The sequence below is a fragment of the Strix aluco genome, chromosome W, assembly GCF_031877795.1.
Source record: "Strix aluco isolate bStrAlu1 chromosome W, bStrAlu1.hap1, whole genome shotgun sequence".
Taxonomy (NCBI): domain Eukaryota; kingdom Metazoa; phylum Chordata; class Aves; order Strigiformes; family Strigidae; genus Strix; species Strix aluco.
The window spans coordinates 14,787,428-14,812,415 of record NC_133970.1 but is presented as its reverse complement, the minus strand read 5'-3'; the positions used below and the strand labels follow the sequence as shown (position 1 = coordinate 14,812,415).

At 44.7% G+C, this 24,988-nt stretch overlaps 1 protein-coding gene across 4 annotated transcripts in view; it reads right to left on the bottom strand.

Annotated features, from left to right (window-relative positions):
* Nucleotides 1-24,988, bottom strand: part of LOC141917661 (transmembrane protein 161B-like) — a 106,210-nt gene that overhangs the window by 46,066 nt on the left and 35,156 nt on the right. For 3 of the 4 annotated variants that reach the window (XM_074811031.1, XM_074811033.1, XM_074811032.1), the window contains one exon: nt 2,192-2,295. The exons of the other annotated variant lie outside the window; for it this stretch is intronic. In XM_074811031.1, coding sequence (XP_074667132.1) covers nt 2,192-2,295 — 104 coding nt within the window. The remainder of the gene's footprint in view (nt 1-2,191; nt 2,296-24,988) is intronic. 4 annotated transcript variants of the gene reach the window in all.

The following is a 24,988-nucleotide window of genomic DNA, read 5'->3' as shown; positions in this document are numbered from 1 at the left end:
TCATCCAAAAAAACCTCCAAACTACAAAGATACTTTTTTATTTTTTAACTTTTACATGATCTAGAGAAAGTGTGGTAAAGCACAGAAATAGTCTTCTGCTTTGTCATTCAATATCTCCCAGATCTGAACTTGCCATACTGAGTGTACCACAAGTAACTTATGACCCCTTTCAATCATGCAAATCACTTGTGTTGGAAGATCATTTTTTTTATAATCTTTCCTACAGATAGACATATAGTACCTAATACAGCAGCAGAGAAAAATTCTTGTTCTGTGTAGTGTACTAGCACAAATGAATGATGCTTAAACCACAACTATGATATAATTACACTATAGAACTACACTGAAAGAGATTCATAGTGATAACTAACAGTATGAGTCTAATTAATAAACCCTACATACCTTGGGTTTGAGATTTCAAACCCAAGAGATTTAAACGAACATTTTAATAAAGGCAGAATTAAAACTTTGGAGTTCGTATCTGCTCCAGCTTATATATGGTTAAAGCTGAGGTCCCAGAACTATAGCTTTGACATATCCAAATTAGTTTGAATAGCAACGGCAGCACAGATATTCCCTAGTTAAATCAAATGAAGGTCATTAATGAACGACCAACCAAACATCATTTTTCTTCTCTCTTCCTGAAAAATAGGATAGAAGTAGCTGAGAACCTTAAAAGCAACATTTTGGTAGAGATTGATTTATTAGTTAAAAATGCAAAGGCCTATGCAAATACCTGAGCTGCCAATTAATTGAGTTCAGTTAATATGATTATTGAAATTCTGTTCAAGCTCTGAAAACAACACAGATTTACTGTTGAAAGCATTTATATTTCTTTTCAAATTTAAGTAAATAGCTTTTCAATGATACCTGTTCATTCTGTAAATGAATAGTTACCTTACATCTATCCATTCTAACAATTCCGTTTTAGGACTTTGAATGTATGCATACAGACATCTTGAAACTGACTGGTGTTGAAGTTTGAACTCAGCCGGCAGCCAGACGCCACGTGACCGGCCGTTCACCTCCCCCCTCCCCGGTGAAATAGGGGAGGGACAAAAAGAAGAGAATTCGTAGGTTGAATAAAAAAAGAAAGAATTTACTCAATATAACAAGAGAACAACAATAACAATAGTGAGTCCAAAAAGAAACGGGTAAAATGCAGCAGTGGCTTACCGAGCGCGGCGACCGCCCCCCCAGCAACAACAAGACCCGACGAGCAAAACAGCAAAGCGGCGCCAGCCCAAACCTGAGGAGAGCCCCCCCACCTAAATTCCTGGGCATGACATCACATGGTATGAAATACTCCAATGAAAGTTAACTCCATCCTGGTCGAAACCAGAACAACTGGTCACTTAAAGTTCCCGGCTTTTCTATTTTTGAATGGTGATATGTTTATCCACCCTCCACAAATGGGAGGACTATCTCATGTAGATATTTCAGACAACCTCACTTAGAAAAGCTTCTCAAACTTTTGCAAAAAAAGTAGAGATTTGATATTCTGAAAATTTCAACAATTATAAAAGACAGCATACTACTTTCTAATCGTACAGAGTGTTTCTCTTCCTGTAAGAAAAGACAGTGTCCATGTTTTTGTTTGGTTTTTAATATTTAAGATACTGAATTATATTTAAAACAGCTGGTGGTTTTAGTTATTATTATGGATAGTCACACATGGAATGCTCCCATTGCAACTCATGTATTTGATCTATTGTTATGAAGTAGCATATTAACATTTATACTAATCCTGTCCCATGAAGTATTAAAAAAGAATTTTTGCTAAGTACCTAAGCACTCTTTATATGCAAAGCTAATCAGCAGATTATTAAAAATACTGAGGCAGTACAGAGAAAAAAAAATCCTTCTGTTCTTGCAGTGTCTTGTATTCAGTTTAGCTTTTTAGTATTAAAATATGTGGCTTATGCCTTTAAAAAGATAAGAGTTGGATGGCGGCTAACTGACCAATACAATTAAAGCAACACTTAAGTCTGTTCTTTTACAGCAACACTGTCTTACACTTTGAGTCTGTAAGTCCATTGTCACAACACTACAGTTCTACTAAAATTCAAGAATAGCAGATTAATTTTGAAAAAAGAAAGTAATTTAAATTAGTTCACTTTACTGTTTCTACTATAATGCACAATTGTGTTACCATATTCAAAGACAGCACAGCAACTTTTTCTTATCTTACCTGCCACTACAGAGAAGCCAACGAGCAAAGGAGTAGTGAGGTATGATCTTCTGTATGACACTAGCCATTATCATGGTAACCACCAGCTGTACACCTATTACACCCTGCAGAGAAATAAGTTAATAACAAGTCAGTGTGTCTTAAAAAAAAAGGCACTGAAGTACTTTCTTCTAAAAAAAACCCCATTTTTAGAAACACTTTCATATAGCAGAGATAACATTTTTGGTTCTTTTTAAACTGCAGGGGAAGAAAAACAATACTGCATCAGTTTTCAAGAAATCCCCTGGAACTTGCTATAATAATCCAAAAAGAAAAGGCATTGCCAAACCACAAGGATAGTAACGTATGTACTGACGGCTCAAATATAAGAGCTTCTCCATTTAACTGATGTTAAACCACACGATGGCATGACACTTCACAAGACATTATACCTTAAAATTACATCACTGATTACAATCTTGTTTTTAGTGGTCTCTTCAATTCTGACATAACAGCTGACACTGCACAAGCCTACTAGGAATTAGCAATAATTTATAAAATTTGCATTTATGACAAAATTACAGCTTTCTACTTACATGCAACATTTTCATGTTTAACACATCATAAAAAAACCCACACAAACAAATGTAGACATACAAGTGAAATTTACCAAAATATGCAAATTAAAAAGCACCAAAACAAATATATAACTTTTTTGAACTGATCTCTTTTTCAAAATAGCCTCTCATGAAAAGGAGCATATGCACATTTACAATCAGCAAACAAAACACCCCATTTAAGTAGTGACATAAGAATGTTTATATGCATATTTACTCCTAAACGTCAATCTTTGGATACTGCTAGTTACTAACAATATCTTAAAGACAAAATATATCCATTTGTATTTCTAAAGTCCGGAATTATACTTCTGTATTGTGTATGGCTGGGACGGAGTTAACATTCCCCACAGCAGCCCTCATAGTGCTGTGCTTTGTATTTGCAGCTAGAAAGGTGTTGATAACACACCAATGTTTTGACATCAAGGCTGTCTCTGCAACTCCCCCACCCCCAAAGGCCAGCAGGCTGGGAGTGGACAAGGGCTTGGGAGGGGACATAGCCAGGACAGCTGACCCAAACTGACCAAAAAGAGATAGTCCATACCATATGATGTCATGCTCAGCAGTAAAAGCTAAGAGAAAGGAGAAGGGGGGGCATTCGTTATTAAGGCGTTTGTCTTCTGGAGCAACCGCTACCTGTACTGAGGCCCTACTTCCCAGGAAATGGCTGGATATCACCTGCTGATGGGAAGTAGAGAATAAAACTTTTTGCTTTGCCGTGCTTCCTCACACAACCTTTGCTTTTCTTTAGTAAACTGCCTTTATCTCAACCCACTAGTTTTTCAACTTATTTTCTCCCCCTGTCCTGCTGAGGAGGGGGACTGAGAAAGTGGAAAAAGAAAGAAGGCGGAACAAGAGACCACTCTGGCTTAACAATGAGCAGCTAGGTGTGCTTAAAAGAAAAAAAAAAAGCCTACTGGCTATGGAAAGGTGGCCAAATAGCCATCAAGGACTACAAGAACCGGTGTACTGGAACTTCTCTCCAGAACAGGTGCAGAATCCCAAAGAACTAGTAACATATTTGGAAAAAGTATGTTGTCACCCGAGTAATTCCAGAGAGGCACATCTCACTGCAGCATGCTGGGGCCTGGCCCACACTTACTGGGTGCTATTAAACACCGTTCAGCACCCTCAAGAGGAAGAGAAGGGCTCTGGATCTGGTAACAAAGTAACAGACAGTGCAACCACTACAAGCGCGAGGACAGGTGATGGATATTCCCTGTGTAGGTCTTGTCTGCATAGCACCTTGCACAGCCCAGTGTACTGGTGTTTGTGGAGCACTTGTTGCAGGATGAGGAGAGAGGGGAATGGCAGTGCAAGCTGTGTAACCTGGTACCGGAAGTAGTGGCTTGCTGCTCCACACACCCTAACAGATCTGCTACAGGGAGTACTGTTTTTTAAAGGTAATGGTTTCCATTGCCATATAATCAGGTAAAAAATTGAGACTATAATTAAGAAACTATAACACTGTGGTGGTTTGACCTTGGCTAAATGCCAGGTACCCACCAAGTCACTCTATCACTTCCCCCCCTTCCCCTTTTTTCTCAACAGGGCAAAGAGGGGAAAGAAAATAAGATAGGAAAAAAACCCAACCCTTGTGGGTAAAACAAAAGCAGTTTTAATATAAGCAAAGCGAAGCAAAGGTCCACACGCAGAAGCAAAATAGAAAACAGATTTATTCTCTACTTCCCATGAACAGGCGATGTCGGGCCTGTTATTGATTAGTTGTAATTTAGTGGGAAATAACCACTTCTCAATTTTTAGCGATGAATAAAATTTTATTAGCAAGCGGCGAGTGAGCAAAACAGCGCTGGGTGTGCCGGGAGTCTCTGCTCTACCAGGACACACACCTTACAGGACAGAACTGAGTCCCTTTCTAGTGTAGGCTTCATCCATATTCATGATGGGCGTACCCTGAGGGGGCTGCAAAGGTGTAAACAAGTTTTCCCGGGCTTTTCTCCGGTTTTCGCGGGCTTTTCTCAGGTTTCCCTCACAGAAGGGGGGATGACTCAGCACAGGGGTTTTTGTAGTGGCTTGAAGATGGGGGCCATTTTAGCTCCCTTCTAACAACTGATTTTAACAATAGAAACTATATACATATATCTTATTTCTTATTTACATAAGAGAATTACAAAACTGTTCGGCCACAACATCCTGACTACAACTTCTTTTTCCCCTTGAGATTTGAATAACAAATACCATATATGTTTTATTACAAGGCCTTCTCAGGAAGCAGGGCTCCAATACGCGTAGTGGTTGCCTCGAAGGACCAAGGGTGACCCCACCCCCTTCCTCCTTTCTCCCAGCTTTATACTGAGCAGACGTCAGATGGTCTGGAATATCCCTTTGGTCAGTTCGGGTCAGCTGTCCTGGTTGTGTCCCCTCCCAAGATCTTGCCCACCCCGTCCCACTGTGGGGGGGAAATGTCGGAAAGAGCCTTGGTGCTGTGTAAGCACTACTCAGCAGTAGCCACACCACCAGTGTGCTATCAACACCCTGCCAGCTCCCAACATCAAACACAGCACCATGAGGGCTGCTACAGGGGAAAACCAATTCTGGCTCAGCCACACCCAGTACAAACACAAACTCCAAAAGTTCAGCTATCACACCAATGAGCATAATACAAATGTCCATAAAAACTATATTAAGAAGCGTTGTTTTAATAAAATGCTGAGAAACCTTCACAAGAATTAATCTGAGTTGAGGAGTGCATGCATATATCCCCTTTTCATATGGTGATGCTTTAATGTGACAATACTGGAGTTATGAGAGTAGGCATGATGCATAGCCACATTCTCCATCTTTGTTTTCCTATTACCAATCAGCAATTGTCTCTTCTTTCTTTCTCTCTTCCTTTCTTCTTTCTCATTTCTTAAATAATCCTTTCAAATCAGCACAGCTAAAAGAGTTTTTATCAAGCTGGACTCTTAGTCTGTCATAATTTTGTTTTTTTCAAATCATCCTGTTTAAGTCAAAATAAAACTATTTAAATCAATTTATTGTAATCTTGCGTTACTTATAGATAAAAATATTTACATGTTTGTGGGCTATCTGATGTGGGCACAGTATTACTGGAGGTTTTTCTTTGGGGATTACACCACCATTTAAGTTTATTTTCTTGTTTTCCACAAGATACAATGCCCACTTTTTACTACATTTATTTGAGAGTAATGTAATTTATCATTTTATTTGTTTGTAACTAGGATTGAATTTGTGTTTGAAAAGCATATGCCAAAATAGCTCCTTTCTCTTTTTTTCTACTGTGGTGAAAGAAATTCAGATTTTTATCTAAAAATCCTACATCCAATACTGATTATTTGACCAGAGTTTGATCATCATCACACTAATGTAAAGTCAGCTTATTTCTATTAAAGTCAATAAAATTACATCTGAGTAAAAATGGTGCAAGTAAAATAAAATTGGATGTATACATTTACAATAGCCATTCTGTATGAATTAAATGGTTGTAATGCAAGCTGTTCATATTCAGTAAGTCAGATCTGAATTTGGCCCTCTGTGTTTCCTTACACTGAGTTGAGTTCAACTGGGTTTTGTTTAGATGTAAACAGTTGCATATCTAAAATAATGGAGAACTATGAATAAATATCATGGCTTTTCTAACCAGTTACCAATCATACACAGCATTCTATTAGGGGAAAAATATTTCCAAGTAATTTAGCTGAAGAGATACTGCCATCCAGACTCCAAGTGTTGGCAGTACTGTAGGAAAATGGCTAGCTAATTGCTATGCCAAGGAGTGAACTTCCCCAGCTACCCAGCTTCTGGCCACAGTCAAACCCTGTATTGCCTCCAGAACAGAGTAAATGGAATTGCTGCCCCAGATTGGACTAGAGTAAGCCCAGGTGGGACCCAGAAACTGGGCCATGAGGCTGGTTACAAGCTGAGAGCAGAACCTTTAGCCTGCCAGGAGCCAGCAGCTGCCTTACAGACAGGTATGCTTGAACCATCACTGTGAGAGGACTGGGTAAAAAGGGACAAACAACCAGATAAAAGCCCTGAAACCTAGCTCAGATCCTGGCACTAGTCTGGAGGAGCCTTATCTCTGTACACTCTGACCTGGGCTGCAGTTCAGTGTTGAATCCAAAACTGCTGGTTCACCTTTGTTTTTTCAGTGAAAGGGAAATTCAAATTGTAAGTGCTCAGCAATGGTAATTCCTGACCAAGGAATGATCTGGCCTGGAGGGCAAGAAGGCCTAACTGCAGAGGGGGTTAAACTATCTGGAAGCAGGAATGCCAGAGATGGAACTACTCCCTGTAAAGGAGTGAAGTTTCCCTTGGTGATGAGATAAGAAAGGAGCATTGTCTTGTAGCCATCCTGGGCCACCTTTGGGCAGCAGAGCTGGGCTAGGGGATGGACCCAGTGCCTAGTTGAGGTGCCCCATGCTGACACTCACATGATTGGTGCTGGTGCAAGTGTATATAAGGAATCATCTCATGATGCATCTTGACAGACTCCTTGTAGAATCGCTTATAGTGGTAGGACTCTGTCCAATGCACTGTTCATTAAACGCACAATCACGTGCTTAATTCACCTCAAGTGACACAATAAAAATTCCTCAACATCACTTACTGCCATCATGACAAAGGTATTTGAAGTATTTATTTCTGACAGCAGCACTAAAGCAACGCTCTATTATTCATTAGCCTCTTGCCACGTCCTAATTTCTTGGGACGAGGACTCAGATTTGCTGATTCCCAGGTCAGGATTAAGGTGAAACAACACCAGGGATTCTTCAATTCACGAAACTCAATTTTTATATGCTCACAACAGATATTGGCATGAAACTTTGTCAGTAAGCCTTGCAACCTATGCAACAAGCAGTAAACCTTATAACATACACTGACAAACTGCAAACCTTACAACACATGCCGACAAGCAGCAGATCTTATAACATACCCTGACAAGCAACAGACATGCCCCAACAAGCCTTGCCTTACACGCAGAGATACAGGGATAGAGAATGAGAGAGAAAAAGACAGAAAGAGAGAAAAAGAGAGCAAGAGAGGCAGGGAGGGAGAAAGACAAAAAAGAAAGATTTCACCAGCCCTGGTTCCAGTGTTGGTCCAGCCAGCCTAGGTGTACAGTTCTGGAGGGGCATCACCGCCTGGGGCTTTGACTCAGGTCCTTTTAGAATTCCTTGCCCCTCCTCCAAGGCGGGCACTTAGACTAATTAGGCTAATTAGGCATCATGCACAGTCTATGCTTTTAGAATTCTCTTTGCTCTGGTGCATGTGTAGTTTGTACCTTCAGATTCTTCTGGAAATGGGTTGGTGGCCTTGGGGGTCTTTGGGGAGTTACTCCCCCCTCCCTGCAGGTATGACTGTGTGGTGGTTTAGTCCCTGCTGGGGTCTGAGACCACTCAGCTGCTGCCCCTCCCCCACAAAGGGAGTGAAATACAAAGCCCCGAGGCTGAGATAAGGAGAGGTTTAATACAACAGAGCAACAGCAACACAACAAACAATAACAATAAGAATAACAGTGATAACAATGAACAGAGCAAAATGTATACCGATACAGCAAAGAGAGAACCGGCTGCACCAACCCATGCGCTCACCGATTCTTCCCGCGCTTGGGCGCCAGGATGTGACATCAGCATGATATATGAATAACCCGGCTAGAGCTTCCCCCCCACTGCTGGGGAAACTTAACCCTATCCTGGCTAAACCAGGACAGACTGTTGTCTGACCTTTCTTCTTGGCACGTGCATTGTGAAAACAATTTCTCTATTGGCTCTTTACAGAGTTGCTCAAGATAGCCTCAGAAAAGTGTGGTCCCACCTCCGTGGGACCCCCTCATCTCCCTGAGTCATCCTGCACAACCCTGGTGTGTCCACAGAGACCATCTTCTTTACCAAAGTTCTTTATCAGATGTTTGAGACATTAACTATTGTTTCATCAGACCATCACACCTCTGCCTACCAAGGGCTTGAGCCTGAAGGGCCTTGTGCTTCAAGAGTTCACAGCACTCACCTCCAAGCCTGTGATACCTGCAGGCTGCCAGGCTCACAGGCTTGGGCCCCATGGCCTCTCCTGGTGAGAGGGACGCAGTCAGTACCTAAAGGCTATTTCCAATCTGTACACTGCCTTCTCAGTGGAATAATTAATTTTTCCTGCTCTAGGACCCTGCCAGGTCCTTGGTGTGACTGAGATTTTTGTACCAATACATTTATGGCTAAAGAAATTTATACTATTACATAAGCTGAACTATATGATCCTTAAAATCACATGCTTATGTCTAGAAGATATAGACAAGAAAGTGAGATAATAATTGTTTTTCAGTCATAACTTTGAATGGTTGAGTCCTGGTGGTTTATGTCACATCTTTAATTTCACCTAAAGACATTTTTAATGACCTTTTAATGTTGTGTTTTCCACAACAGGAAAAAAAGATATCTTAAATGCATGAAAGCTGTCATAACAAGCAGTAGCCCATCCTAAGGAAGCCAGGATATTGCAAGCAGATCTGCATTCCTGACAAGCCCAATGATTAGAGATAGATAACTCTTAGGTTGATGTCTTAGCAAACCCAAGAGAAGTAGTAGGCTGCTATTAAAAGTCCTCTGTTGCAGGGCACTTCATGACATCAGGTTCAGTAGCCTATCTCAGCCAATGTACTTTGGAGTGAATAGATGGATACTGTATAAATATTTTTAAATTATTTTTGTCTGTCTGACTTATCTTTGTATTTTTAAATTTACTTCAGATTTTTTTTTAAGTAGCTAATATAATCTTATAGACTATAAAACTTTATCTGAATAATTTATAATGTATGTATTATGGGAAGTTCTGCAGCCTAGAAACAAAGGACCATTGTGTGTTAGGTGAACATTAAAGATTTCATTCAGCTTTTCTTGTATAAAAAATAGTGGATCACTGTGGTAATTGTACAGTGTGTCATCTGCTTGTAGTCTTTCAGCTCTGCAAAGAGATATTTCCTTGTTTGTGCCTGTGATTGTGTTTAAATCTGGTTAATATTATATATATTTTTGAAATAATAAAGCAAATTCAGTGAAAATTAATTGGCTGCAATTAATTTGAAATTTCAGATTTCCTAAATATGATGAATGCAAATGATAGTACCATTTTTACTTTATAGGAAGAAAAAGGATTTTTATACGCACTCCCCCACCAAATCTTTTTTTTAGCACACCTTTAATTTTATTGCAGACTTTTCCTGTAGTTATCATGGAAAATATTTAAAAAGGATTGTACTGGGTCTGGCTGGGATGAAGTTAATTTTCTTCATAGCAGCCCTTAGGGTGCTGTGGTTTAGATTAGTGACCAAAACAGTGTTGATAACACACCAGCATTTTAACTGTTGCTGAACAGTTCTCGCACAGCATCAAGGCCTTCTCTTTCTCACTCTGTCCTTCCAGGGAGTAGACTGGGGGTGCACAAGAAGTTGGGAGGGGACACGGCTGGGACAGCTGACCCCAGCTGACCAAAGGGATATTCCATACCATATGACATTGTGCTCAGCAATAAAACGGGGAGGGGGGGAGCATTTTTCCAAGGTAGCTGTTGCTTGGGGACTGTCTGAGCATCGATCTGCTGGTGGTGAGCGATTGCTTTTGCATCACTTGTTTTTTCCTTTTTTTCCCCCTTCACTTATTAAACTGCCTTTATCTCGATCCATGAGTTTTCTTGCTTTTTCCCTTCTGATTATCTCCCCCATCCTGCTGTAGGAGTGAGCGAGCAACTGGCTGGGGGCTTACCTGCCAGCCAGGGTCAGCCTACCACCAGAATTTGCTCCATTTTAAAAGGAGGGTAAAAATCCTAATTTCTTATGCCTTTTTAAAAAGTAACTAACTACAGGGGAAAAAATAGACTAGACAGTCAACAATAATTCTGAGTTAGCAGAGAGATGAGCTCACTATTTAAGTCTTTCCTACAGTTCACTGACTTTTCTGCATATGATACCTAAAATAGGAACCTATATGGGATTCTGAAGGAGGAATGTAGGTGGAAAAGAAACAAATTCTGAAAGAGAGACAGATTCACTTCTTGCGTGTGCCTTGGTTGCTAGCTTCAGGCGAGACATCTTTGACTCTATAAGTGTTGTGGTGTAACCCCAGCCAGCAATTAAGCCCCACACAGCCCCTCGCTCACTCCTCTGCAGCGGGATAGGGGAGAGAATCAGAAGAGTAAAAGTGAGAAAACTTGTGGGTTGAGATAAAGACAATTTAATAGGTAAAGCAAAAGCTGTGCATGCAAGCAAACTAAAACAAAGAATTCATTCACTACTTCCCATCGGCAGGCAGGTGTTCAGCCATCTCCAGGAAAGCAGGGCTCCATCATGTATGATGGTTACTTGGTGTGGTGGTTTGACCTTGGCTAAATGCCAGGTACCCACCAAGTCGCTCTATCACTTCCCCCCCTTCCCTTTTTTTCTCAACAGGGCAAAGAGGGGAAAGAAAATAAGATAGGAAAACAAAACAACCCTTGTGGGTAAAACAACAGCAGTTTTAATATAAGCAAAGCGAAGCAAAGGTCCGCGCACAGAAGCAAAAAAAAAGAAAACGGATTTATTCTCTACTTCCCATGAACAGGCCATGTCGGGCCTTCTCAGGAAGCAGGGCTCCAATACGTGTAGTGGTTGCCTCGGAGGACCAAGGGTGACCCCACCCCCTTCCTCCTTTCTCCCAGCTTTATACTGAGCAGACGTCAGATGGTCTGGAATATCCCTTTGGTCAGTTCGGGTCAGCTGTCCTGGTTGTGTCCCCTCCCGAGATCTTGCCCACCCCGTCCCACTGTGGGGGGGAAAATGTCGGAAAGAGCCTTGGTGCTGTGTAAGCACTACTCAGCAGTAGCCACACCACCAGTGTGCTATCAACACCCTGCCAGCTCCCAACATCAAACACAGCACCATGAGGGCTGCTACAGGGGAAAACCAGTTCCGGCTCAGCCAGACCCAGTACACTTGGGAAGACAAAGATCATAACTTCAAATGTCCCCCACTTCCTTCTTCTTCTTCCCCCAGCTTTATATGCTGAGCATGATGTCATATGGTATGGAATAACCCTTTGGTCAATTGGGGTCAGCTGTCCCAGCTGTGTCCCCTCCCAACTTCTTGTGCACCCCCAGCCTATTCGCTGGTGGGGTGGTGTGAGAAGCAGAAAAGGCCTTGACTCTGTGTAAGCACTGTTCGGCAATAACTGTGTTATCAACACTCTTTTCAGCGCAAATCCAAATCATAGCCCCATACTAGCTACTATGAAGAAAATTAACTCTATCCCAGCCAAAACCAGCACAATAAATTTTTACAACATTGGCTCCTGGTTTTACTTTGCCCACCCTGCAGTACAAGGTACATATAGACCCTCAGAATTGTTTGGGGTATTTTTCCTGAATAAAATGCTCAATCAAGACCAATAGTCAAACAATTGAGTTATTACTACATTACACTGTGGTTTGATCTATCTTCTTCAGATAATTTGAGAAAAAGAAGCAACCAATTAATATGTTAAGCCTACTGTGTTGGGTTTATGTGTGTGGCGGGCAGCTTTTGGTAGAAGAGGAAGGGGCTACAGGGGTGGCCCCTGTGAGAAGCTTCTCGAAAGCTCCCCCAGGCTCCAAGTCAGACCCACCTCTGGCCAAGGCCGAGCCAATTAGCGGCGGTGACTGAGCCTCTGTGATAACATATTTATGAAGGGGAATCTGGGAGGAGGAGTGGGAGTTGTGAGGAGGAGTTGTGAGGGAGACACCTATGCAAACACCAAGGTCAGTGGAAGAAAGAAGGAGGAGGAGGAGGAGGAGGCGGAGGAGGAGGAGTGGGGAGAGAGTGGTGCGCTGGAGCAGAGACTACCCTGCAGCCCATGGTGAGAGGGCAGGCTGTCCCCCTGCAGCCCATGTAGGTCCACGGTGGAGCAGATGCCCACCTGCAGCCTGTGGAGGACCCCACGCCAGAGCAGGTGGCTGTGCCTGAAGAAGGCCAAAACTCTGAGGGAAGCCCCCGCTGTTGTAGTTCGACGCTGGGAGAACTACATCAAGTGGGAGGGACCCACCCTGGAGCAGCTTGGGAAGAGCTGCAGCCCATGGGAAGGACTCAGCCAGAGAAAGTTCATGGAGGACTGCTGGAGCAGGGGAAGAGTGAGAGGAGTCCTCCCCCTGAAGAAGGAGGAAGGAGCGGTGGGACTGACTGTAACCCTCATCCCCTGCCCCCTTGTGCTGCTTGGGGGGAGGAGGTAGAGAAATCAGGAGCAAAGCTGAGCCCAGGAAGAAGGGAGGGGTGGGGGGAAGGTGTTTTTAAGATGTTGTGGTGGTTTAGGCTCTGCTGGGGTCTGAGACCATGCGGCCGCTGCCCCTCCCCCACAAAGGGAGTGAAATACAAAGCCCCGGGGTTCAGATAAGGAAAGGTTTAATACAACAGAGCAACAGCAACACAGCAAACAACAACAATAACAATAACAGTAACAGTGATAACAATGAACAGAGCAAGATATCTACCGATACAGCAGTGAGAGCAGAGAGATCGCATAACACATGTGTTCACCGATTCTCCCGCGCTCCCGCGCTTGGGCGCCAGGAGGTGACGTCAGCATGGTAGTGAATAACCCAGCTAGAGCTTCCCCCCACTGCTGGGGAAACTTAACCCTATCCTGGCTAAACCAGGACATATGTGGTTGTACTTCTCAGTTCTACTCTGTTAAGTGGTAGTGGTGGTGGTGTTTGAATTAAATTGATGTTCTTTTTCTTCCCCTAAGGTGTCTGTCTTTTGACCATGACCATAATGGGTGAGTCATCCCTCGCTGTCCTTATCTCGGTTCCAGAGCCTTTTTTTGTAGTTTTCTCCTTCCCATCCCTGAGGGGAAAGGAGTGAGCGAGTGGCTTCGTGGTGCTCAGTTGCCCTCTGGGCTCAAACCACACACCTACAAAAGCAGAACCTAATTTCAAATACATAATACATGTACTCTCGTAAACATCAAGGTCTACTTTAAATAGTTGAAGACTCCAACTCTAGAAAACAACCCTGTTTCAGGAAGGATACTTGCTTAATTTTTAAAAAGTGCTTAAGCACCTGGAGAGTCAGTGTGATTAAGCAGATACTTTATAGAATCATAGAATCACAGAATATCTCGAGTTGGAAGGGACCCATAAGGATCATCATGTCCAACTCCCTGCTCCTCACAGGACTACCTAAAACTAAACCATATGACTAAGAGTGTTGTCCAGATGTTCCTTAAACTGTGACAGGGTTGGTGCCATGACCACTTCCCTGGGGAGCCTGTTCCAGTGACCGACCACCCTCTCAGTGAAGAAAAGTTACTTCAAGTAATGCATGTGGGCAAGATCTCTAGTTCTTGGCTGTGCTCTGCTCAGGCAGGGCTCTCAGTGAATTTGGTGGGAGCTGGAGAGAGATAGCTATGAGCTGCTAGGCAGATACCCAAAGAGGCTTGGTTATCACCATGACGAGATTTGTCATTCTCAACTCCAATATGGTTGGCCACACTGCCCTAATTTTGGGGACAGTGTGGGGCACTTCAGAACAGGATTCACAGCAGCCAGCACAGTTTGTGGGGTATGTGTTTAAGCTATCAGTTAAAAATAGCACTAATTGGTGGGGTTGTCCCTCTCTTACAACCTTGAGATGAGAGATACATGTAATATGAGACATGTTTAGTATGAGATACATTTTTATGTATTTAATATAATGAGATACATTTAATGTGTGGCAGGTTAACCTTGGCTGGATGTCAGGTGCCCACCAAACCATTCCATTACTTTTCCACCTCAGCTGGACAAGGGAGAGAAAATATAACAAAAGGCTTGTGGGTTGAGATAAGGACAGGGAGATCACTCGGCCATTACTGTCGCAGGCAAAACCAGACTCGACTTGAGGAAATTAATTGAATTTATTACCCATCAAATCAGAGTAGGATAATGAGAAATAAGAACAAATCTAAAAACACCTTCCCCCCACCCCTCCATTCTTCCTGGGCTCAACTTCACTCCCAACTTCTCTACCTCCTCTCCCCGAGCGGCGCAGGGGGATGGGAAATGGAGGTTGCAGTCAGTTCATCACACGTTGTCTCTGCCGCTCCTTCCTCCTCACTCTCTTCTCCTGCTCCAGTGTGGGGTCCCTCCCATGGGAGAGAGTCCTCCACAAACTTCTCCAACTTAGGTCCTTCCCATGGGCTCTAGTTCTTCACAAACTGCTCCAGCGTGGGTCCTTTCCATGGGGTGCAGTCCTTCAGGATCAGAGTGCTCCAGCATAGGCTCCTCTCTTCACAGGGCCACAGGTCCTGCCAGAAAACCTGCTCCAGTGCGGGGTCTCCGTGGGGTCACAGCCTCATTCGGGTGCATCCACCTGCTCCAGTGTGGGATCCTCCATGGGCTGCAGGTGGATATCTGCTCCACCGTTAACCTCCATGGGCTGCAGGGACACAGCCTGCCTCACGATGGTCTTCACCATGGGCTGCAGGAGAATCTCTGCTCCAGCACCTGGAGCACCTCCTCCCCCTCCTTCTTCACTGACTTTGGTGTCTGCAGAGTTGTTTCTCTCACATATTCTCACTCTTCTCTTCTGGCTGCTGTTGTGCAGCAGTTTTTTCCCCTTAAATATGTTATCACAGAGGCGCTACCACTATAGCTAATTGGCTCAGCCTTGGCTAGTGGCAGGTCTGTCTTGGAGCCGGCTGGCATTGGCTCTATCAGACATGGGGGAAGCTTCTGACATCTCACAGAAGCCACCCCTGTAGCCCCCCCACCACCAAAACCTTGCCACGTAAACCCAATGCATGATAAAATACAAGAGTTAACAGCTAAACAAATAAAATATATAAAAATTCCTGAAGCAATAATTTAATGTGTCCCTTTGATCATCTAACCTTCCTGTTACCTATTGATCCATCTCCTTGAGGATTTGTTAAAAAAAATAAAACTCCCAGCATTTAAAAACAAATGCCAGAAAATTATTCCCTTTCTCCCAGATGTGAATAGCATCTAGATTTTCCAACTGAATATGCCCCAAAAACAGAGAAGAAATTTCATCTGTGGCTTGTAAAGTTTCTATATACCTGTTTTGCTGATCAGGGATATCAATTAAACTCAGACACCAGAGTGAAAAGAGCAGGCGTATTTTACTAGAAATAACTAAATAATGTAACAGAATAATACAGAAAACATACAGTAAGAAAAGACAGAACAGTGCACTTAAACAAACAGGAAAATACAGGGTAATGCATCAAATCATTACTACCTGAGAGAGAGAGAGAATAGTGATTAAGAAAGATCCATCACCACTTGCACACGTTACCATCGTCCAGACCCGCAGTGGCTGGGCAGCCCCGGTTACAGCGAGGATTTGCAGAGCCTGTCCCGGCAAGTGGGAAATCCTACGCGGTGCGTCCACCCGTAGGTGAGGCTTCCAAAGTCGCTGTGAGCGGGTCCCGCCTTATATACCCAAAAATCAGCAAGCCAGAATAGCTGGCACCTTTGTTTTAAGCAGAAATATCTGGTTTAAATTTCACATTAGGTTCCCCCCAGAGCCTGGCCAGCGCTCAAGGAAGAAACTAAGGGAATTTCTCTGCTTATCTGATCGGATTATGCACAAGGTCTCACATCAGGTCTTGGAGACAGGCACCTGCCTCCGTGACTCTGTTACCCTATTCATATACAAGGAAGGGAAAGATACATTCAAGATGGCTACATCACATCAGGCCTCAGAGACAGACACCTGCCTCCATGACTCTGTTACTCTATTCACATACAAAGGAAGGGAAAGATACATTCAAGATACCTTCATCCTCCATGCATATTTCATTAGGGATTACATACTGAGTTAACAGTTTCGGTTCAGGGCCTGTTGCTCAGGCTTCAACACTTCCACCTTTTACATCAGACTAGTTGGTTTGCTATAACTTAGTATAATACCTGTTAGCACAATGGTTATCAGTTATAAAATATACAGGATTCATCTATAGGTCAACTCTGGCTTGGGCCTATGGTCCAAGCCTTAGCACTTCAATACCCAAATATATAATGATTTTAGTAACTGCCACCTTAATGCTGAGAGGCTGAAAATAGGAGGTTTATGTCTGTTTAAAAATGAGTTCCCTAAATGGATCCATCACATGCTTCTACCTCTGAAAAGGTCCATTGTAAGATTTCTCAGGCATTAAATATTTGTATCCAGAGAAGTTACATTTGTTACTTTTTGAGGTTTTCATTGCTCTTTCTAATCCTGCTGCCTTCCATGGCAGCCCTGCACTATCCATCTCATCTGCTGGAGGGCTGGATATGACCTTGCTAGTAACAGGGCTTCATACCATGCCTGAGGGACGCTCTGTCTTATTCTCCAGAAACAGATTGTCCTCTTTGGAGAAGTGTTTGTACAGCATAAAAAAGTGAGAATGACAGTCTGTGCCAGTGTTGTGATTCCTATAAATTAAAATTAGTATAATGTTTTGTGTGACTCTGTGGGTAGATGTATGTTTCTTATTGTGAATAAGTGTGTTTCAATATAGATATATAATAGCTGTCTAGCTGTCTATCACCCTGTTTCAGTGTCTCTATTTCTCTCTTTCTCTGCTGCAATATAATTTCACCTCTCTGCTTATACTTTTACAGTCTCAATTTTTTGTCTGTTTTCCAAAAGTGCTTGAATTAGACTATTTGACATTTCCTTGTGCTAATGTGCAGAGAGAATCCAGAGAGAATCCTGTTTTGGAAAGCACATTAATATTTTATGAAGTAGAAGAACAGAACAGGTGTGACAGGCAAATACAGTAAGTAGCAAGCAGCATTCTCCAGGATAAGCTTTAATCTGTCTATGACACTAGTCTTTTATGATGTGTGAATAAACTGTGTTATCATGATTAATGGTAATTAATTGTATTGTCATTATTGCTTATGTTTTATATTGTCCTAGGCTTTGTGAAAGATGTCACATGAAGATGTTACATCTATCCAAGAAGCTTACAGGCTACAATGGATTTATTTTGGACTTACAGCATTTGGCCTAATGCAGATACATCCAGGAAGTACAGTTTCATCCATGTCTGCAATCCTCCTCAGAAATAAAATAGACCTTTGAGATAACTCTAGAATAATCCAAAAAGAAGATGCTCTGCAGCAACACACTGTAAGCGTATGTCCTGGTTTTGGCCAGGATAGAGTTAACTTTCCGTGGGCTGAGAGGGAGCACAGCTGAAGGGCTGGGTCCTGATCGATCGTTGGACCATTCCATGTCATGTGATGTCAAAGCTCAGGGCAGTGCTCTCTCACGTGTTGTTGTTTGTTTTGGGTTTCCCAATCGACTGGGCGGGCTTCTCTGGTGGGTTGAGATCGCTGCTGGAGACGGGCTCTGTACCGGTCACCGTTTGGTGAGCCACTACGGCATTTTACCCATTTTGGACTACTATCATTACTGTTGTTTTTGCTAGTAAATTTTTGTTATTTAACCTACAACTTTTTTTTTTTTGTCCCTCCCCTATTTCACTGGAAGGGGGGGGGAAGTAAACAACTGGCCACGTGGCGCGATTTGCTACTGGCTCAGTTCAAACCACAACAGTTTTTGGCGCCCAATGAAGGGAATCTGCTACGAGTATACTTGAAATTGCTAATGTACAGGGACCTGTAAAATAAGACATTTAGTTTTAATGTCAGACATCACTTGTGTTTTACTAGCTTGTATTTTTCCTGTATTTTTCCTATATTTTAATGTATATAATTTCATTTATACTTTTTTCCTAACTACCCTCTGTACTCATTACCCACTTGTAAGATGTTTTGAAACCTGTAACTCCTTGCCTACTAAAGATAGGACAGACCTTGGACAGTCTGAAAAACTCCCTGAGTACATCCCTAATAGCAGGAACCTAAAGAAAACAAGTGCCTAAGAAGACACCAAAGTCAAGATAAGTGACTGGAAGCTGGTCTGAACTAACCTCCTTGGAACAAACAGGAGCTGAAGGATGGATGAGGTAACTCCATGCCCACATATGGACAGGAGAAACCTAAAGTTCACTAACGGACGGTGTGAGAAAGGCTGTGGGGACCCCTAAGGAGGGGAGAAGACCCTCACTATTTTTACTACGCATGCTCAGACTATGTAAATGAATTCTGAGAACCCATTAGCATAAGACTGCCTTTTCTAAGAAATCTGATGCATATGTATGCTTTTTGTGTATATTAGAGTGTTTTATTAGTAAGTGTGGCACTTGTGGTGGAGCGATCCCCAGTGCTGCCCAGCGCTGTGAAAAAGAATACCTGCTTAACAGTTATACTCAATTCTGTTGAGTGAAGCTCTTTGTTTCACCAATGTGGGGCATGAAGTTTGAGATAATGGCAGAACGGGTAACAATGTTGATTTCTTGGCTCCTTAAGATTTTATCACCTAATTTGCATTATGTATTTCCCATGCTATTGCTCACAGTCCATGAGAGTTGGGTTAAAATATTGTTTTTGCAGTACTATGTGATGCTTATCTATGATGGGGGGGTGTCATTGGCCCTGGGGCTATTTACAGTTGTGTTTGAGGAATTCAGGAATTTCAGATACCTTTGGAATGTTGATATTAACATGGTCATCTTACTGCTAGGAGCTAGTGTGTTCCTGCATGTGGTTCAGGTTTTGTTCAGGGTTAAGCAACTATTTAAGAGTACCACCTGGAAACCTACCCCAAGGGTGGAGATTTATGAGTGGCTGGGGGTGTGGAGTAGCATGGGCAAGTACCTAGAACAGTGGGCACCTCCGGTGTATTGGAACTTCACTCCTGCACAAGTGCAGAATCCTGAAGAATTAGTAAAATATTTGGAAAAATTATGTTGTCACCTGAATAATTCCAGAGAGGCACAGCTCACTGCAACATGCTGGGGCCTGGCCCACACTTACCGAGTGCTATTAAACACTGTTCAGCACCCTCAAGAGGAAGAGAAGGGCTCTGGATCTGGTAACAAAGTAACAGACAGTGCAACCACTCAAAGTCCACAACAGAGACTGCAGCCACTGCAACCCCGACCACAGGCACTGCAGCTGAACCAGAGAACCAACCCATGACAGTGTCAGTTGCTCCCATACAGAAGAAGAAATACACAAGAAAATCCCCTCATGGCCTGCAGGGTGACGATGAACCAGGCCCATCACGAGAACAGGAGGAAGAGGCAGAGCCAGTAATAGTCACCCGATCCTTATCCCTGAGCGAGTTGCGAGACATAAGGAAAGATTACAGCCGCCATACAGGTGTGCACCTCGTTACCTGACTGCTCCGATGCTGGGATAGCGGGGCCAGTAGCGTGGAATTAGAGGGTAGGGAGGCCAGGCAGCTGGGATCCCTGTCTAGGGAAGGGGGCATTGACAAAGCCATTGGAAAGAAGACACAGAATCTCAGTCTCTGGAGGCGACTTCTGTCAAGTGTGAGGGAGAGGTATCCCTTCAAGGAAGACTTTGTATGTCATCCCAGTAAGTGGACCACTATGGAGAGAGGCATTCAATACTTGAGGGAGCTAGCTGTGCAGGAGATGGTTTACTATGACCCAGATGATGCACGGCTACCCACAGATCCAGATGAAGTCCAATGCACCCGGCCCATGTCGAGGAAATTTGTACGGAGCACACCCTCATCATATGCCAATGCATTAGCAGTAATGGACTGGAGAGACGAAGAGGGACCAACAGTGGATAAACTGGCTCGCCAACTACGACAATATGAAGAAAGTCTCTCTTCCTCCCTCATCGTGGCTGTGGAGAAATTATCTCAAGAATTCCAGCAATTTAAAGAGGACATGTCCTAGTCCCCACCTGCACGGACTAGGACCTCGGCTATTAGGAGCACTTGTTTCTCTACTCGAGAGAACCGGTACACACCATGGAATCACAGAATCACAGAATCATCTAGGTCGGAAAGGACCTTGAAGATCATCTAGTCCAACCGTTAACCTAGCACTGACAGATCCCAACTACACCATATCCCCAAGCGCCACGTCAACCCGCCTCTTGAACACCTCCAGGGATGGGGACTCCACCACCTCCCTGGGCAGCCCATTCCAACGCCTAACAACCCCTTCTGGAAAGAAATACTTCCTAATATCTAGTCTAAACCTTCCCTGGTGCAACTTGAGGCCATTCCCTCTTGTCCTATCACTTATTACTTGGTTAAAGAGACTCATCCCCAGCTCTCTGCAACCTCCTTTCAGGTAGTTGTAGAGGGCGATGAGGTCTCCCCTCAGCCTCCTCTTCTCCAGACTAAACAACCCCAGTTCCCTCAGCCGCTCCTCGTACGACATGTGCTCCAGACCCTTCACCAGCTTCGTTGCCCTTCTCTGGACACGCTCGAGTGTCCTTTTTGTAGTGAGGGGCCCAAAACTGAACACACTAATCAAGGTGCGGCCTCACCAGTGCCGAGTACAGGGGCAAGATCACTTCCCTGTCCCTGCTGGCCACGCTATTTCTGATACAAGCCAGGATGCCATTGGCCTTCATGGCCACCTGGGCACACTGCTGGCTCATGTTCAGACGGCTGTCAATCAACACCCCCAGGTCCCTCTCTGACTGGCAGCTCTCCAGCCACTCCTCCCCAAGCCTGTAGCGCTGCTGGGGGTTGTTGTGGCCCAAGTGCAGCACCCGCCATTTGGCCTTATTGAAACTCCTCCAGTTGGCCTCAGCCCATCGCTCCAGCCTGTCCAGGTCTCTCTGCAGAGCCTCCCTACCCTCGAGCAGATCAACACTCCCACCCAGCTTGGTGTCATCTGCAAACTTACTGAGGGTGCACTCAATCCCCTCGTCTAGTTCATCAATAAAGATGTTAAACAGGAGTGGCCCCAAAACCGAGCCCTGGGGGACACCACTCGTGACCGGCAGCCAACCGGATTTAACTCCGTTCACCACAACTCTTTGGGCCCGGCCAGCCAGCCAGTTTTTTACCCAGCAAAGCGCGCGATCATCCAAGCCTCGAGCAGGCAGTTTTGCCAGGAGAATGCTGTGGGAAACGGTGTCAAAGGCCTTACTGAAGTCAAGGTAAACTACATCCACAGCCTTTCCCTCATCCAATAAGCAGGTCGCCCTGTCGTAGAAGGAGATCAGGTTTGTCAAGCAGGACCTGCCTTTCATAAACCCATGCTGACTGGGCCTGATCATCTGGTTGTCCCGCATGTGTTGTGTGATGGTACTCAGGATGAGCTGCTCCATCAGCTTCCCGGGCATCGACGTCAAGCTGACAGGCCTGTAATTTCCTGGATCATCCTTCTGACCCTTCTTATAGATGGGCGTCACATTGGCCAATTTCCCATCTGTCAGGACCTCCCCGGTCAGCCAGGACTGCTGGTAAATGATGGAAAGCAGCTTGGCAAGCACCCCAGCCAGCTCCTTCAGCACCCTCGGGTGTATCCCATCTGGTCCCATAGACTTGTGTGTGTCTATGTGATGCAGTAGGTCACTGACTGTCTCCTCCTGGATTGCAGGGGGGTCGTTCTCCCAGTCTCTGTCTTCTGGCTGAGCAGGCTGGATTCCCTCAATACAACTAGTCTTGTTATTAAAGACTGAGGCAAAGAAGGCATTAAGCACCTCAGCCTTCCCCTCATCACTTGTTACCATGTTTCCTCCTGCATCTAGCAGGGGATGGATACTCTCCCTGGTCTTTCTTTTGCTACTGACATACTTATAGAAACATTTCTTGTTATCCTTGACTGCTGAAGCCAGGGTAATTTCCAGCTGGGCTTTAGACCTCCTGATTTCTGCCCTGCATAGCCTCACAGCCTCTTTGTAATCTCTGTGAGTGGCTAGCCCCTTCTTCCAAAGGCTTTAAAGTTTCCTTTTCTCCCTGAGTTCCAGCCAAAGCTCCCTGTTCAGCCAGGGTGGGTCTTCTCTGTCGCCGGCTTCTCTTACAGGACCTGGGGACTACCTGCTCCTGAGCCATTAAGACTTCCTTCTTAAAGAGTGCCCAGCCTTCCTGGACCCCTATACCCTTCAGGATCATCTCCCAAGGGATCCTTTCAAGCAGGTGCCTAAACAAGACAAAGTCAGCCCTTTGGAAGTCCAGGATCTCAGTTCTGCTTAGCCCTCTCCTGGCCTCTCTAAGAATAGAGAACTCTATTATTTCATGATCGCTGTGCCCTAGTCGTCCTCCGACCGCCACATCATCCACCAGTCCTTCTCTGTTCACAAAGAGGAGATCCAGCAGGGCACCTTCTCTGGTTGGTTCTCTCACCAGCTGCGTCAGGAAGTTGTCTCCCACACATTCCAGGAATCTCCGGGACTGGTCCCTCTCTGCTGTGTTGTATTTCCAGCACATGTCTGGGAAGTTGAAGTCTCCCACAAGAACAAGGGCAAGCGATCGTGAGATTTCTCCTAAATGCCTATAGAATATTTCATCCACCTCTCTGTCCTGGGTGGGTGGCCTATAGTAGACTCCTACTACAACATCTGCCCTGTTGGCCTTCTCCCTGATTCTAACGCAAAGACACTCTACCCTGTCTTCGCTACACTTGTGCTCAAAGCAATCATAACAGTCCCTAACATACAGCGCCACCCCACCACCTCTCCTTCCTTGTCTGTCCCTCCTAAAGAGCTTGTAGCCATCAACAGGCGCACTCCAGTCATGGGAGACATCCCACCATGTTTCTGTAATAGCCACAACATCATAATTTTCCTGTTTCATCATGGCTTCAAGCTCCTCCTGTTTGTTACCCATGCTGTGTGCATTGGTATACATGCACTTCAGATGGGCTGATGTTTTGCCCCCTTCCCCCTTCAAATCTAGTTTAAAGCTCTGTCAATGAGCCCAGCTAACTCCTGCCCCAAGATCCTCTTCCCCCTCTGGGACGGGTGCATTCCATCTAATGCCAAAAGGTCTGGTGCCCTGTATACCAACCCATGATTGAAAAATCCAAAGCCCTGATGGTAACACCAGTCTTGGATCCACAAGTTCATCTGCTGAGTTCTCCGGTATTCTTCTTCATCCATCCCACCCAACTGAAGGGATGGAGGAGAACACAATTTGTGCCCCCGACCCCTTAATCACTTTCCCCAAGGACCTGAAATGTCTCTTCATTGCTTTAGGACTTCTGGTAATGTCGTCACTACCTACCTGAAAAACCAGGAGAGGGTAGTAGTCCTTGGGTCTCACTAGAGCGGGGAGTTTTGCCTTGAGGTCCTTGACGCGGGCCCCAGGGAGGCAGCAGACTTCCCTATGAAGCGGGTCTGGTCTGCATATGGGGCCTTCGACACCCCTCAGAATGGAGTCACCCACTACAATGACTCTTCTGGGGTTCTTTTTAGAACTGGTTTTAATACCTGGTCTAGAATGACCCGGCCTTGGTGGACCTTGGTCTTCCTCCTTGTTTGTCTCATTTCCTTCCTCCTTCTCTTCTTCACTCAAAAGTTCCAGGGCCCCGAATCTATTGTGAAGGGACACCATGGAGGGTGAGGGAGGTCGGGAGAGGATTTTCCTGCCTCCCTGAGCGGGAGCCTGTTTCCAGCCTCCCCCATCTCTTAGGTCCCCTCCTTCTGCCTGGTAGCAAGAGGATGAGGGATTACCTACCTCGTTTGGAGCCTCCATTTGCTCCTGTTGCTTTAGGGGTGCTAGGGTGTTACTCCACCAATCAATTTCCCTTTCACACTCCCTAATACTTCTTAATCTCTTGACCTCTTCTTTGAGTTCCGCAACCAGGCTGAGCAGGTCATCCAGTTGATCGCAGCGCACACAGGTGTTATCACTGGTGCCTTCCGACAGGACTGACAGGCTCAGGCACTCCCTGCAGCCCGGGACCTGGATCGCTGCATGTTTGCGTGGCAGCTCCGTCTGGGTCGCCACGGGTGAAGCTGTGGCATCGCCTGCGTGACTATGGAGAAGACACGAAGAAATGGGATGGAAAACCTACCTACCTATCTACCTAGAGAGCCAAGGAGTCATCAGCAAGACACGCTCCCCCTTTAATAACCCCATATGGCCAGTGCGAAAGTCTAATGGAGAGTGGAGATTGACAGTGGACTATCGTGGCCTGAATGAAGTCATGCCACCGCTGAGTGCTGCCGTGCCAGACATGCTAGAGCTTCAGTATGAGCTAGAGTCGAAGGCAGCCAAGTGGTACGCCACGATTGATATTTCTAACGCATTTTTCTCCATCCCTCTGGCAGCAGAGTGCAGGCCACAGTTTGCTTTTACCCGGAGGGGTGTCCAATACTCCTGGAATCCACTGCCCCAGGGGTGGAAACACAGCCCCACCATTTGCCATGGACTGATCCA